Source organism: Acomys russatus, chromosome 31 (genome assembly GCF_903995435.1).
Source record: "Acomys russatus chromosome 31, mAcoRus1.1, whole genome shotgun sequence".
Lineage (NCBI taxonomy): Eukaryota > Metazoa > Chordata > Mammalia > Rodentia > Muridae > Acomys > Acomys russatus.
The window spans coordinates 6,045,829-6,060,335 of record NC_067167.1 but is presented as its reverse complement, the minus strand read 5'-3'; the positions used below and the strand labels follow the sequence as shown (position 1 = coordinate 6,060,335).

The 14,507-nt window shown below is 49.0% G+C and overlaps 1 protein-coding gene across 4 annotated transcripts in view; it reads right to left on the bottom strand.

Annotated features, from left to right (window-relative positions):
- The window catches only part of Adamts10 (ADAM metallopeptidase with thrombospondin type 1 motif 10), a 29,876-nt gene that overhangs the window by 6,562 nt on the left and 8,807 nt on the right, over positions 1–14,507 (bottom strand). For 2 of the 4 annotated variants that reach the window (XM_051172801.1, XM_051172800.1), the window contains exons 6-17: positions 10,250–10,333; positions 10,000–10,145; positions 9,238–9,281; positions 9,007–9,112; positions 8,769–8,915; positions 8,486–8,627; positions 3,664–3,771; positions 3,168–3,313; positions 3,008–3,071; positions 2,402–2,504; positions 1,999–2,132; positions 1,770–1,893 (exon numbers count right to left, since the gene is read on the bottom strand). In XM_051172801.1, coding sequence (XP_051028758.1) covers positions 1,770–1,893; positions 1,999–2,132; positions 2,402–2,504; positions 3,008–3,071; positions 3,168–3,313; positions 3,664–3,771; positions 8,486–8,627; positions 8,769–8,915; positions 9,007–9,112; positions 9,238–9,281; positions 10,000–10,145; positions 10,250–10,333 — 1,348 coding nt within the window. Of the gene's footprint in view, positions 1–1,769; positions 1,894–1,998; positions 2,133–2,401; positions 2,505–3,007; positions 3,072–3,167; positions 3,314–3,663; positions 3,772–8,485; positions 8,628–8,768; positions 8,916–9,006; positions 9,113–9,237; positions 9,282–9,999; positions 10,146–10,249; positions 10,334–14,507 lie in introns of those variants that run through there. The other 2 variants (XM_051172802.1, XM_051172803.1) reach the window with 2 other exon arrangements.

Sequence of the window (14,507 nt, the reverse complement as noted above, 5' to 3'; positions counted from 1 at the left end):
ACAGTGGTTGTGAGGCACCTGATGTGGGTGCTGGCAACAAATCAAAAACAGAAGTACATGTTCCTGCCGCTGAGCCACCTGTTCAGCCCCCACTTCGGTTTTTGAGGCAGCATCACTCACTGGAGCATGGAACTTGTGAATTAGTTAGACTGGCAGGACAGCAAATCTCATGGATCCTTCTGTCTCCCCAGTGCTGTGCTCCCCAAACCTGGGTTTTTGTGTGGGTTTTGGGGATCGAACTCATGTCCTCACTCTCCTGTGTCAAGCACGTGTTACTGACTAAGCCATCTCCCCTGTACTTTTCTCACTTTATTGCTAGGCTCCCCTTCATCAGCTGGGCTTACAGGTGTGTTACCACTCTGCTCAGCTGCTCTCACTTTTGGCACCCTCCCCGAGACTGAATCTAGGCTACAATGTATTCTAGGTGCGCTCTCTCTCTCTCTCTCTCTCTCTCTCTCTCTCTCTCTCTCTCTCTCTCTCTCTCTCTCTCTCTCTGTGTGTGTGTGTGTGTGTGTGTGTGTATGTGTGTGTAGATAAGGACCACACACACCAGGAGGTAGTGCTTTTCTTCAACCTTAGGTTCTGGAAATTGTCAGGCTTGTGTGGTTGAGTGCTGGGCTACCTACCCACCCGCCGCATATTTTAAAATGTGTGTTCTGTGGATCAAACTCAGATCTTCACACTCGCTCCCACAACAAACCTTTTACTGATTGAGCATTTCCTCAGGCTAGAGTCTTTCTTTCTTTTCTTTTTCTTTTCTTTTTTGTTTTTTGAGACAGGGTTTCTCCTGAGTAGGCCTGGCCTTGAACTCAGAGACCCACCTGCCTCTGCATTTGGAATGCTGAGACTAAAGGTGCCACCACTGCTTGGGTAGATGGTCTAGTCTTCAACAAGCCAACCAGGCAACCAACCAACCCATCCCTAATCCAACCCTGCCTGGATAATTGACACACATTCTGCAACTCACTTTTGTGGTTTCTGTCAAACATAAATTATCTGGCCACAATCCCTCTGGCAATGCTTTCATCTTCTTCATCCTTTTTAGAACCCTCCTATCCCATCTCCTACTCCCTGTGTGCTCTCTTTCTCAATCCGAGCTGGAAAGAGTGTTAGGAATACCTCCTAGTTTCCTGATAGCAAGTCCTGTACCAGTAGATAGAGTGCCCCAGCCCCTCAGACTCACAGCATAGAAAGGGACCCCCTGGTAACCAATCTTGAAGGCCCCAGGACATGGAGGAGAGAGGTTTGAATTCACGGTCTCAATTTATATGAATTTCTATATGCTAGACCCCCAAGCCAGTAGCTAAGACCCTTCGGAATTATGATTGTGATTGGCTAAGATTGATTGTCAACCTCACAGGATGTAGAATGACCTTGGAGACAAGTCTCTGGGGACGTTTGTGTGGCTGGATTAGGCTAACTGAGGTGGGAAGATCCACCCTCAATGGGCAGCACTAGACCATGGGCTGGAGGACCAGACTGCATAAAAAGGAAAAAGAGCTAAGCACCACAATGGACTGTGTCCCCTCAAACTGCAAGCTATATGAAATCTTCCTTCAGCTGCTTCTGGGCAGGTACGTTGTCTCAGCAACAAGAAAATGGAGGGCAACGCCGTGCTCCCAGGACTTGAGGGTTCTCAAGACCCTCACTATAATTCAGATCCCACAGGATCCCCAAATCTAAGGAGTTACTACCAATCTTGGCTATTATATAATGAGACTAAGGCTGATCCTAGTCACAAGAGGGAAGTAGAGGGAAGGATTTCCTACCAGTTCCTGGCGAAGCTGGGCTGAAGACCCCCTCAATGGTCTCACAGGCACTGCCATCACCCCCACACACTCGACATTTGTCCTCTCGGAGATCAGAACCCAGGACCCGGTCACAGCCCACATGCTACACAGGAAGACAATGGTGGTGTTGACGGTGTCGTGGAAATGTCTTCCCTCCCATAACCATCTCCCCAGCCTCTTTTTCTTCCTCTCTGGGAGGCTCCCATACCTTGCACTCGCCGCTGACACAAATGTCCACTGTGTCAGGGCGGCAGGGTGTGCCGTCCACCACAGCTGCTGCTCTCTCCGTGTAAAAGTTAAAGCCTTCGGCTAGGCAAGTCAGTGAACAGGCCTTCACGCCCCCTGGGGGGCACAGCCCCATCAGACCTGGAGCCAGGTCCCCCTGGAGCTCCCTGCCTGAGGGGAGGTAAGGACAAGAGCAGCAGACCGCATACCCCCCCCCCCCCCCGTGCCCCCCAGCTCCCGGCCTCCTCGGCCAGAGGGAACAAGGAAGTTCCATCGAGTTATATCAAGGACAAGTGTTTCCTTGGGTGAGGATGAGGGCTCTGTGAGAATATAAGCCAACTGCCGCTGTCCTCCATGGTCCCACAGCCTCCGGGAGGCTCACTCACCTCCTCGATATGTCTTCCATGTGTAGAACTTTCCACGGAAAGGAACACTGTCAAATTCAGAGCACTGCATTTCTCTGAAGTCCTGGGAGCCAGGGGGACAGTCCTGGAGCAAGTGTGAAGGAAAAAGTTAGGGTAGAGAAGTGTTCAGAATGGCATGAGTCGGATGAGTCAGGCTTGAGGTAGGAGTCCAGGTGAGGATGGATGGTGGGCGGCCGCTCTAGCCGTAGACATTCTTATGAGGTGTTTTGTGCATGGTGAATATTTGTGTAGTCATGTTTGGGTGCTGGGCATGGCTTAAGTTAAGTGGAAATAAAACAGTTTGAAGAGCCAGGCGTGGTGGTGCACGCCTTTAGTCCTAGCTCTTGGGAGGCAGAGGCAGGTGGATCGCTATGAGTTTGAGGCCAGCCTGGTCTACAAAGGGAGTCCAGGACAGCCAAGGCTACACAGAGAGACCCTGTCTCAACCCCCACCCACAAAAAACAGTTTGAAGACTACATGACCAGGGAGGTGCTGGGGTGCAGGGAGGGCGACAGATAGGACAGGGAAGGACCAAGGCTGGAGCAGAGCCATCGAGGATTCAGAGAAAAGGTTACTCGGGAAACTCACATCAGTGTTGCAGGACCGGTGCCTCCGTCTCTCGCCCAGACAGTACTTGCCTCCAATGGTTGGCCTGGGAGGAGCAGAGGACAGTGAAGAGAGATGAGCCAGGGGGTGACTTAGAGGCTGAGGGTTGTCTTGCTATTCGGAGAGGGTCCCAAGGACTGACCTGGGGCTGTCACAGTGACGACTGGAAGATGACACACCACCACCACATGACCTGCTGCAGTCACCCCATGGAGTCCATGGGCCCCAGGCCCCATCTACACCCTCTGGTCGAGACCCAAAGGGGACACACACTCGTTTGTAGCACCACTGCGGGGAGGGGTGAGAAAGGAAAAGCAGGATGGGACTTTGTAGAGCTTTGGTTCAATGTCTCTTCTCTGTCCACTACCGCCCAAATTTCAGGGACCAGTCCCCTGTGGAGTGGGGGTATGTATGTGACATGAGGAAAGGCTGGATCTGAAGGCAGGGAGTCCAATATAGTGGGTCACAGCTTGAATCCAGAGGCATGGCTAAAGAGCTTACACTGTCCAAGTAACAGACATGGCTTAAGTAGAAATAGTGCCAGGGCCTAGTAAGCAAATGCATGGCTTGAGATGCTAGGGGCTGTGGCCCCAAGCAGGGTGGGCAGGGCCCAGGGGATGTTTTTGGCTGGTGCTCACCCCTTTGTCGATGGTGTGCGTTTGGCACAGCGTTCCCTCAGCAGCCGGGATGCTATTGGTGATACACCGATTGCTCTTGCTCAGACACCACAGTTCGCTGCAGACCTCCTGCAGAAAGGAGGAGACCTCTCAGGCCCATTGTCTCCCCACAGGCATGCCTTGGGGGACCCAGTACTTTTCTGGGTCTTAATGATTCCCCTGTGGGCCGGGTACTTCTCTTTTGTCAGTATGTATGGAACACTTACACTTGCTATAAGAGCTCCTTTGGGTATTGTGACCTCTACTTCAGGGAAAGAAAACCAAGATGTAGAAAGAGAAGGTCCCTCCAGGCCATGAAGATGGCTCATTAGATAAAGTCACTTGCTGCCAAGCCTAAAGACCTGAGATCAGTTCCTGATATCCACATGGTAGAAGGAGGAAACTCCTGAAATTTATCCTCTGACCTCTACACACATGCTGTGGAATAAACACATCCAAAACAAATAAATGCAATTTTGCAGAAAAGAAAAATGTGGTCACTAGCTAGACATCACCACCACTTCTGTGGGACAGCCTAATCTAGCCCAGGTCTTTGAAGGAGGCACTTGTATGTTACTGATTTCATGTCTTTCCAAAAATCTGGAACCTACTATGGAGAACAAGAAGGATTTTCCCTTTTTTTTTTTTTTTTTTTTTTTTTTTTGGCCAGTGAGAGAACAATTTGAAAAGTCAGGGCTGGCTCAGGACAAGAGTTGCATTTGTAGTTTGTTTGTTTGTTTGTTTGTTTTATCAGCTATGAATGTTGATTGTATGACAGGTTCAAGATTGGACAGGATCTGACTAAATCTGTGGGCCATTTCTCTACTTCCTCTGAATCTTGCTTGGGCTGGCTCAGGCCGTTTATTTGTGGCACAAAACTGAAGCAATCCCAGGAAGCTGTTCTGACCCTTAATGTCAAGGTTAGTATCTCTGGAGAGAAGCCTCACCAGGTTCAGAGATGGCCGCATTTCATATTCTGTAGCCTATCTCTCCCCCTTCCCCGCTAGGCCAATGAGAGATTTCAATTCGAAGATCTGGATTTGAACTAAGCAATGGCTTTAAGAGGGTACCCTTCTAGGGTCTGCCCAAGAGATACCTTCACACACACACACCTCAAAAACACTGCTTCAACAACAGCCCCCTGCACCCAGTACCTGCCTCTTCCTCACAGGGACATGCCAGGTTTTCTGTCCTTACCTGCCTTGTACTTTCATGGCCACTTATAAAAATATCAAGCCATTTCGCTGCTACCCCACTTCTGACACTCCTTAAGTGCTTATTCTAGCCCGGCTTTAGACCTCCACGTCACAAGGAGGCACTGTATATGTAGTAATTCCTAGGAGGTTTCAATTTTGCACTGGCTTGCAATTCACAGCCCTTATCTGGGTTTGTTTCCACCTGTAAGATGGCCAGCCCAACACCTGTTTTCTGACAGTATCAACAAGATAGCTTACATAAACGTCCTCTGATTGGATAACAGTGGACAGAAAATGCTGGACCAGGAACTAAGCTCTACATATATAATCCAGTTATTCTTATTTTTGAGCAAATATCTTCTGTAGCCCAGGGTGGCCTCCATCTTACTATGTAGCCGAGGATGACCTTGACTTTCTTATCTTTCATTTTCCAAGTGCTTAGAAAGAACCCAGGCTTCATACATGCTAGGCAAGCACACTGCCAGCTCATAACAGCTCCTATCAACCAATTTCCATGTAGTAAATGACTTTCTACTATTTCAGGAAGATTCCCCCCTGCCCCCCCCCCCAAAAAAAAAGGTCAGGGTCTAGGGAGATAGCTCAGTCAGTAAAGTGTATGCCACACAGGCATAAGGATCTGAGTTCATTCCTCAGAACTCAAGTGAAAAAGCCAGGTGAAGGTGCAAGGGATGGCTTAGCAGGCTTAGCAGTTAGGAACACTTGTTACACTTGCAGAGGACTTGGACTTGGGTCCCAGCGCCTACACAGTGTCTCCATAACTCCGGTTACAGGGCATGCAACATTTGTCTTCTGACCTCTGCAGGGACCAGGCCCCATGCATATATGAAGAACACTCATATGCATGAAAATTTAGATGCCATTAAACAAACAAACAAAACCAGGTGTAGTGTTGTTTGTTTGTATACTCTCAGCATTGAAGAGGCAGAGAGAGGTGGATGCCTGGGGCTCTGTGGCCAGCTAGGTTAGCCTAACAGATGACTTCCAGCCCAACGAAAGACCTTGTTTCAAATAGTAATGACACAAATAAATAAACGGTCCAGTTTAGCATATTGCCAGGCCCAGATCAAGCTTGTGACTCAGCTAGCTCCTCCCCATGATATCCTTGAGTCAAAGAGTGGTTTTGGGGTAGGCTGTTGGAATAGGGAGATGGGTCAGCAGTTAACAGCACTTGTTGCTTTTTTTTGAAGACCAGAGTTTGGGCCGCAGCTCGCAAACACCAGCAACTCCAGACCCTCCTCTGGCTTTCAATAACTTGTGTAATGACCACACACGCAAACGAACACATTATAAATATTACAAATAAATCTAAAGGAGATTAGGAGATGGAGACAGACAGAGAGCTATGCTGGCAATATGGCTTAGTCGGTAAAACTGCCCTGATGACCTGAGTTTGCTTCTTGGAACCTATGGTAGGACATCTGACTGCCAAAGGCAATTCTCTGGCTTCTATGAGTATGTGTGCCTTCCACGTAATGCAAAAATGAAAAATTTAAACACCGATGCAAAACACTGACTTAAAAAGAGAAATCTATGTTCAAAGTACAGCAGTTTGCGTGCCTATATTTGTGGTCAGGCACACACACATCACCCTCCTGAGGTAATAGGTTTACTGGGAGGTTAAGTGAGATGGTACATATCACATGCTTGGCACATACTAGATGCTCATTAAGCACCAACTACTATCATCCAGGTCACAGAAGGCATTCAGAAGTGGGCCCAGAATTCCTTAGAAGATACTGTGGTGACCAGCCAAACTAATGTTGGGGTAGGGCAAGAGTGAAAACGTCTGGCAGTGCAGTGCAGTGCCACAGACCTTTGATCCCAGGAACAAGTGGATCTCTGTGAGAGAGGGCAGTTTGGTCTACACAGCAAGTTCGAGGCTAGGTGGGGCTAGATAGTGAGACCCTGTCTTAAAAAAAAAAAAAAGTGTAAAAATGTCAAAATATAGCTTACTTCTTGGCCTTACACTGAGAGGAAGTGAGTAGTTTGACAGTCACCTGCTGTCTTTAGCATCAGTCTTGGGGACAGCTGTGTAAACAGGGGCTTCCTGGGGACGTTGTGGAAGGCCGAAGCTGGGCTGGGATCACTAGTGCTAAGGCTGAAGGGGTTCAGAGAGTGTGCTTAAGGAAAAGATGAGGCTGAGCAGCAGAGGGGCTGACTGACTGAACTGTCACCAAAGTGGGAAGCCAGCAGGTCTCCAGCTCCCAGGGATGGGGAGGGGAAGCTGGGAATGGGGGAGTTCCCTGCATCCCTGCTTACTTCCTTTTCTTTCCGTGCGTCACTCTGTCGCGTTCTGCCTTATTCCCTTGAGACTGGGTCTCTCACTGAACAGAGCACTAGCAAGTCCCAGGAATCCTCCTGTCTCTACTCTATACATCTCTAGGGCTGCTAGGGATACATGGCTAAACCCAGCCTTTTCTTTCACGAAGGTGCTGGCATTCTGAACTCAGATACTTGTGTTTACATAGCAAGTGCTCTTAGCCACTGAGCCATCTTTCCAGGTACACCCGGCTCATTTTTTGAGATCGGTGCCTCACTGGCAGGCCTCGAACTTGTTATGCTATGAAGTCAGATAAGCAGACTGACGTCAAACTCAAAGAGATCCACCTGCTTCTGCCTCTTGAGTGCTGGGATTAAAGGTGTGAGCCACTCCCCGCAACCCTGGCCCAGCCCATTTACTGATGCCAAGATGGAACTTTTAAGTTTGAACCTCAAGGAAGACAGGGGAGTTGGTCAGAGTCCCTGGAAGGCTCCTCCCAGTTCTTTGCTTAACAGTCCCATCTCTGGGGCAACTGTTTCCACCAAGAAGTCTAGATATGTTGCTCAGAACTACCTAGTTAGAGGCCTTAGAACCTAGGTGTTGCTGCAGCCCTCAAGTGGCCTTTAGTGTGGAAGAGAAGTGGGCTCTCCCTAGCCTAGCCCCTCAAATTAGTTGCCTGGACATGTAAGCCATCCCATTATCCCAGCGTCAGTCAGTCAGTCAGTCAGTCAGTCAGTCAATCTGTCTGTCTGCCTCTCTCTCTCTCTCTCTCTCTCTCTCTCTCTCTCTCTGTGTGTGTGTGTGTGTGTGTGTGTTGGCGGTGTTGGGGCTCCTGAGTGCACGCATGGCACAAATGCATGTTGAGGCTAGAGGCCAACCAAGACTGTTGTGCCTCAGTAGCTATCCATCTTGTTCTTTGAAACAAGGTTTTTCACCAAATCTGAAATTTGCCAAGTGGGCTGGCTCATCAGTGAGTCCCAGAGATCTATCTGACCCTGCCTGCCCAATGCCTAGATTATAAACACACACCACCACACCCAGCTTATACACTCAGGACCTTAGGCTTGCAAAGCAATTTTTTTTCCTGACCGAGCCTCTCCCCCAAGCCCAGAACCACAATCTTATTTTCGATCTTTGTTGATCTGCTTGGCATGTGGATACCCCACACACTTTGGTCCTCCCACATCTCTAGAGGGAGTAGGGAGTTCATTTCATCCTTTTCCCTGTTGTCCTGTCTCTCTGCTTCCCCAGGAGGGTGTCCAGGTGAAGCTTCCTACCCTGCGGCCACCTCCCTTCCCAGGAAGGAAAGCAGGAAGGCTCTCTCTACCCCGTATTTACACTGACGCGATTTGACTCCATGCTGGAATCGGCACTGTTCATCGGCATCATAGGCCTGGCCGGGTGCCACCGTCGGGTACACGAAGTCCTGTCTGGGAGGCCGGTTATTCAAGCAAAGCCCCAGGCCCGAGCTACAATTAAAAGAAAACATCTGTCATGCCAAGGGGCTGCAAGGCCATGACCTCAGGCTTATACCTAGCTAGGTGGGATGGGGGGGGGGCAGTCAGCTCCCCTCAACATGTCTGTGCCCTGCCGAGTGGGCCCATCCTCACTCCAGAAAGCTGGTGATGTAGTCTCGGCTGCAGGACGACCACACAAATGGATTAGTCTTCATCGTAATATGGGCAGCCATGAGCTTTGCTGGGTCCTGCCCACGGGCCCCACAGCCATTTCCAACACCATCGTGGTTCATGCCGAATCTGAGGAAGAGGGGTGTCAGCTCTGCTGGCCACTGAGGGAACCCACCCAAGCTTCTCTCATTCCTCCCCTATCTGTGTCCCCTGGCCTCACGTGTGCCCGATCTCGTGGGCAATGGTGAACGCCGTGGCCAGGCCGATATCTTCATTGATACTGCAGCTCCTCTCACGTTCACACATCCCACCCACAGGGGCCAGGCCTGGGAAACGGGAATGTGGGATCGGTCAAGGGACCTAAGCTGTGCTGTCTAGTTTCTATCCACCATGGGAGGTCTCGCCCCAGGATCAAGGCCACCCTCCGTGGTGCCTGCAACCAATGACATACCTAGAGTGCCGCAGGGTTTGTTCTTGTAGATGCAGATGTCATAGCTGTGGAAACAGACTGCAGTGAGAGGGGTAGGCAGTGTCCTTGGCTTATGCCAGAGTCCTCAGTTCTGGGGTAATGTGTGCACGCCTCTGTGTGTGTGTGTGTGTTCATGCACCTGGGTGTGAGTATGAGCCACAAGGCCTTTTGTAATCCTGGATGAATTTGAACTCTCCACATAGGCAAGGATGACCCTGACCTACTGATCTTTCTATTTCTATGTTACAAGTGCTGGTATTTTAAGTGTGTACTAACACACCTGGTTTTCTATGGTACTGGAGGGCAAACCTAGGGCTTCACAAATGCCACTCATGCACTCTATCAGCTGAACTACATCCAAGCCTGTACCCACCCTCCACTCCCGACAAGGTTTCATCATATAGCTCAGGCTGGTCTTGAACTCACTGTGCAGCCAAGGATGACCTTGAACTCTTGTTCCTCCTACTTCCTTCAGTGCTAGGTTGAAAAATGTCAAGAGCTGGCTATGAGGGTTAAATCTTGGCTAAGACTCCTGCTGTGGCCCCACTAGAACCAATCAACTGGTCTTGGGGATGCTAAAAATACATGACCGATTGACTGAGTGGGTGGTTAGGGCTCGAATGTTAACCTCTTCTTTTCAGGTTCTCATTATTTTTTCTTCCTTAGCTCCTTAAAGGTACACAGCCCCTTCTATCCTCCACCTGCTTCATTGGCCTCAGCCCTGGAGTCCTCCCTGCTACTTACCGTGTGATGAGCACAGCTGTGTCATGGTTTGCCACACCATTCTCTGGGATGGCGTTGCCATGACCACTGTGGCTCACGATGGATTTCTGCCACTTACAGAAGCTGTCCAGTGATTTCCCGGCATGGTGGGTGATCTCCAGGGTCGGCTAGAGGTGGGAAGGTTGAGGTGCATGGGTGTCCAGTCACGACGGAGGCATCAGACAGCAATGGTGTGGATAGAGAAAGGGTAAGACACATCCCGGATCCCTACCTGGTCCTCTGTGAGCAGGATAAGCCGAGTGACGAGGATGTTGACGATGTTTCCCAGACTCGAGTCCTGGAAAAGTTTGGCAACCTGACCTCCAAGAAACAAGAGAGACAGAGTCTTAAGAGGAGCTCAGAATGGTGAAGGGCAGACCTGTGGTGATGACTCAGGTGGTAGCGTGTGCACCTGAGCTCAATTATCCATTGAAAAAACAAACAAAAATGCCAGGCACAGGGCATGCACCTATCTATGGTCTCAGCACAAGTGGGACCCTGGGGGCTTACTAGCCAGTCAGGTTTGTTGAAGCTACAAGTTCCAGGTTCTTGTCTTAAACTGTAAGGTAAAGAACAAAGAGGGCGGATCTGGGCCCAGGGGTCCCGCTCAAACTATGACACCAGCCAAGGACAATATGAGAAGTAAACTTTGAACCCCTACCCAGATCTAGCTGATGGACAGGACATTCTCCACTGTTGAGTGGAAAGTGGGGACTGACTTTCACACAAACTCTGGTGCCTCATATTTGACCACGTCCCCTTGATGGGGAGACCTGGTGGCACTCAGAGGAAGGATAGCAGGCTACCAAGAAGAGACTTGATACCCTATGAGCATATACAGGGGGAGGAAATCCCCCTCAGGCACAGTCATAGGGGAGGGGAGTAAGGGGAAAATGGGAGGGAGGGAGGAATGGGAAGATACAAGGGATGGCATAACCATTGAGATGTAACAACAATAAATTAATAAAATATTTAAAAAAAAAAAAAGAACAAAGAGGGAGGGGATCGTGAAGCCCCACTCCTAGATGAGGAGCAATTGTCAGTTGATAATTTTTGGGGGAGGGAGAAGCAGTTTTCTTCTGGTCCTTGGTTGGTTGCCCATGAACATACAGGAATCAGCGGTTAAACAAACAAACAGCTCAAAAACAAACAAAAATCCAAGGGTGGCGGCATACTTTTAATCCCAGCACAAGGAGGCAGAGACAGAGTTCCAGGTCAGCCTCGTCTATATAGTGTGTTCCAGGCCAGCTAAGGATACACCGCGAGGCCCTGTCTCAAAAGAAAACAAAAAGAAAGAAACAAAGAGTTCGTGGAATTGGGCTAGGAGGGAGACATAGTGGGGGCGAGTATGGAAAGAGGAGTTGTGGGGGAAAGAGAAGAGGGTGGGTGTGATCAAAGCACCCTGTACACACATATGGAATTATCAAGGACTAAACAAAAATATACATATAGAAAATGGAGAGCCGCCGGGCGTGGTGGCGCACGCCTGGAATCCCAGCACTCGGGAGGCAGAGGCAGGTGCATCTCTGTGAGTTTGAGGCCAGCCTGGTCTACAAATTGAGTCCAGGACAGCCAAGACGACACAGAGAAACCCTGTCTCCAAAAACAGAACAAAACAAAACAAAAACAATAAGAAAAAAAAAAAAAAGAAAGAAAGAAAAAAGAAAGCGGAGAGCCAATGAGGAAGACAGGTGTCGTCAACCGTTGGCCTCCGCATCTGCATACATGTGCCCCCACCCCCTATCCCAAAACTGAAGAGTAAAAGCAGTGATAGAAGTTTGCTTTGAGTACCTACTTTGTGCTGGGTGCCGGGTGCTAGGTGAAGTGCGCTGCCTGTATCATTTCATGAACTGATACTATTTTTATTCCCACCTCCAAGCAGACTGCTGATGGACAGATTCCAGTCTTCACTGCTTACCAGCACATCTCTCCCCCTGACAGTCCTAACTCTGATTCCATCTCCCGCCCTTGTCTCCTCCCTACAAGCCCAACGGTTGCCTGAAGGCTGTGCGTGTGTCCTATTCCCGCTGCCATCTGAAGGTACCAATTTAGGCATCAACACAGGAAGGCGGAAGTGAAGAGGGCAAGAGATGATGGAGAAGCAATGACGAGGAAGTGGCCTAAGGGTTGAGTGGACCCAGGTGATGGAGATCAGGCTGTGCAGGAATCTTGAGAGTCTCGAGCTAAATCTAACTTACTAGAAATCCCCAGGAAGCCTGGCAAGTTTTAGAAAACTTTAAAAGCCTGAGAAAAGTATGTGGGACTCGGACAGAGCACTGACACGGGGTTCTGTCAAGCCCGTGTGTCACTTATTAGTCTGATAAACTTTGACTTTAAAAATTTAAAAATCACGTGTGGGTGTACACGTGCACGCTCTGGAATGTGTGGGTACCACACAACTTCTGGAGGTCAGTTTTTCTCCTTCTACTATGTAGACCCGGGGGAGAGAAGCCTGGTTGTCCAGCGTGACGCCAAGCACCTTTACCTGTAGAGCCATCTTACTGGACCGTATCTCTTTCTTTGGCTTCAATGAAACAAGAACCTATTCTTCAAACCTTACCATAGGCTGTGTGTTCTACCACTAACCTTCATCCTCTATAGAAGGCACCATTAAAGTTATTATAGACCCTGTTAACAGGGGAGGGAGTTGGGGAACAGGGAGGCACGGGACCTGGATTAAGTTCTAGTACTAGAACCGAGTATACACAGCACGATGTATCCCTGGGCTCTGCACCCAAGAATTCAGCCAAACACAGACTCAATCTATTGAACAATGGGGTGTGGTGGGGCACACAGATTATCATAGTATTCGGGAGATGGAGGTTAAGGAGGTAACGGGTTCAAGGCCAGTCTCCGTTACCTAAAGGGTTGAGTCTGGACATCCTGAGACCCTGTTGAAGGAGATAAAAGAAGAGGAGAAAAAGAAAGAAAATATCTCACAAAAGATTTGTATGTCAGGGAGATGGCTCAGTAGGTAAAGCGCTTGCTGTACAGATATGAAAATCTGAGTTTGGATTCCCATCACCCATGTCTATAATGGTAGTGCTAAGGGGGCAGGGACAGGTGGATTCTTGGAGCTCACCGCTGGGCAAGCCAGCCTAGCCAGACAGTGAGCTCCAGGTTCAGGGAGAGGCCGTGCCTCAAAAAATAAGATGGAGAGGCTCTAGGGACAGTTCCAGAGTACCCAGGTCCCAGTACCCACATGGCAGCTCCAACAGCTGGTAAGTCTCCATTGCCAGGGGGTCTAGTCTCCAAGGGCCATGCATGCACATGGTGCACAGACCAACATTCAGGCAAAACACCCATACATACAAAATAATAAATAACTGAAAAAAAATAAAAATAAGATGGGGAGTGATTGATGAAGACACCCAGTGTCAACCTCTGCCTGCCACATGCATGTGCACATGAATGTACACATAACTGCACACAAATGAATACATACATATGCCATACACAGACATAGGCACACACTAATTCACGTGCACTAAACACATACATTCTCTTCCCCTGATTATTATTCTCACATAGTGCCTAAAGCTGTTTAGCATCTTTGGGAGGATGTGCGGAGGTTATATTGAAATTTTCCATTGTCTAATGTGAGAGATACACACCTGGGGTTACAAGCATATACCACTGTGCCCAGCATTAAAAAAAATTATTGATTTGTGTGTGTATGTGCATATATGCCACAGCATGCATGGGGAGGTCGGAGGACAGCTTGCATTAGTCAGGTTTCTCCTTCTATGGTGTGAGTCCTGGGAATCAATAAACTCAGATCCTCAGGCTTGCCAGTGGGTGCTTTCTGTGCTGAGCCGTCTCACTGGCCCACTTGCTTTTAAAATTTATTTATTTACTTAGTATTTAAAAAAAAAAAAAAAAAATGGAGACGGGGTTCCTTTGTGTAGCCTTGGCTGTCCTGGAATTAGCTCTGTAGACCAGGGTGGTCTTGAACTCACAGAGAGCTGCCTGCCTCTGCCTGCCTGAGTGCTGGGATTGAAGGCGTGTGTCACCACCACCCACTTATTTTTATGTTTTAAATGTGGGTTCTTATGTGCAACACGGCACTTTATACTGACTGTGCCATCTCCTCAGCCCCTGCAGGTTTATTTTTATACAAAGCAAACGCTTAAGTAGCCCCCACCACAAGCGACGCATTGTCTCCTCACCTGCCCACGACCTCCTGCCATCCTGTGCTCCGTTGGTTTTTTTTTTTTTGATATTAAGGTCTTTTCCCATAACTCGGGCTCATCTTGGACTTAAATCCCCCTTCCTCAGCCTCCAGAGTGCTGAGATGCTAGGAGCTGGGGGGAATCCCAGAGCCTTGTGTGCGTGTTAGGCAGGCCAGCTGTACCTGCCTGGGTACTAGGGATATGAACGTATGGCCTCTGGTCAGTCTTCATACATGCATGGTGTGGGATTTACTCACTAAGCCATCTCCTCAGGCTGGCTTTTTGTTTTTATTTTTCTAAATGCATCATCTGTTCCCT